Here is a 1,075-nt window from a genome sequence, read left to right as displayed (position 1 = left end):
AACACATGGCAGTGCTTTGGACAGGATTTCAGATTTGACAGGGCTTTTGATATTTTCTTTTGGTTTGGTTTAGCGCCACCAACAAAGTCCCCAGAGACCAAACAGTCCAACCGTGATATTTCAGGGATCCTCATTCCTCTCCTGTCTGTCGCCTTCATCCTCATCATCATCACCATCGCCATCATCAGGAAACGTAGAGCACGTGCCTCGAGAGGTGAGAGCAGGCTGGCTGGGTCTGGGGAGGACACAGTCTGGTCAGGACTGAGGAGAGGTGTCAGGGGTCTCACCAGGCCCTGTGCCCTCCTCACAGAAGGAAGCACTTTCAGAGGGTGCCGGGCCCCTCCTGCTGCTGGGGGCCTGGTACTTAGAGCAGGACAGAGGGTCCAGGGGATGGGCAGTCTCTACCCTGGTGGGGCAGGGTGCAGGTGTCCAGCCTGGGGTGGGGAGCTGTTTCCAGCTGAACCTGCTGCCTCAGACCCGAGATGAGAAAAGCTCCTTGTTCTGTAACCATAGTGGTTGAGAAAGCTGAAACGCTTTCTTACTGATTGAACATTTGTTCCACATTTTGGTGTTTCCTCTCTAGACTATGCGAATGTAATGGTCCACCCTTGATGACACAGAATGAAGTTTGCAATAGGAGTGTACAGGGCCCTGCCTCTAGGTGCAGCCAGCTGAAGCGCAGCTCTAAGAAGACAGCTGCAGACAGGACAGCAGCTCTGGCTGACAAAAACCACCTCTGCCTTATACCTGGGCCGGCTGCTGCTAGTTTTCTTCTTCTTCTTTTTTTCTTTAATAATATAATAGTTTGGCCCTCCCTGGTGGCGCAGAAGGTTAAAGCACAGCACTGAGAATCTAAAGCCGCTTCCGCCTGAGTTTGATTCCCGCCTGCCCCGGAGGAGACCACATGGCGTGGCAGACCTCTCCTGACCCGCTGCTTCTCTCAGCAGTGTACTTAGTCGATCTGCCTGTTCTGCTCCCCACTCTGTCTCTGGTGAAGCCTCTCACTGCCCCTGAGCCTCTGGCCTGTACCACAGTTCTGTATCCACAAATAAATAAATCTTTAAAAAAAAAAAAA

General features: G+C 52.2%; 1 protein-coding gene across 1 annotated transcript in view; it reads left to right on the top strand.

The window, feature by feature from the left end:
- Positions 1 to 1,075, top strand: part of LOC101631784 (adenylosuccinate synthetase isozyme 2) — a 21,789-nt gene that overhangs the window by 1,775 nt on the left and 18,939 nt on the right. Inside the window, 2 exon segments of the mRNA XM_012735075.1 lie at positions 74 to 214; positions 584 to 594. Of these exon segments, the coding sequence (XP_012590529.1) occupies positions 74 to 214; positions 584 to 594 (152 nt within the window).

The sequence above is a fragment of the Condylura cristata genome, unplaced genomic scaffold (assembly GCF_000260355.1).
Source record: "Condylura cristata isolate star-nosed mole 26May11 unplaced genomic scaffold, ConCri1.0 scaffold00001, whole genome shotgun sequence".
NCBI lineage: Eukaryota > Metazoa > Chordata > Mammalia > Eulipotyphla > Talpidae > Condylura > Condylura cristata.
The sequence above is the reverse complement of the archived record's forward strand: the minus strand, read 5'-3'. Positions and strand labels throughout refer to the sequence as shown.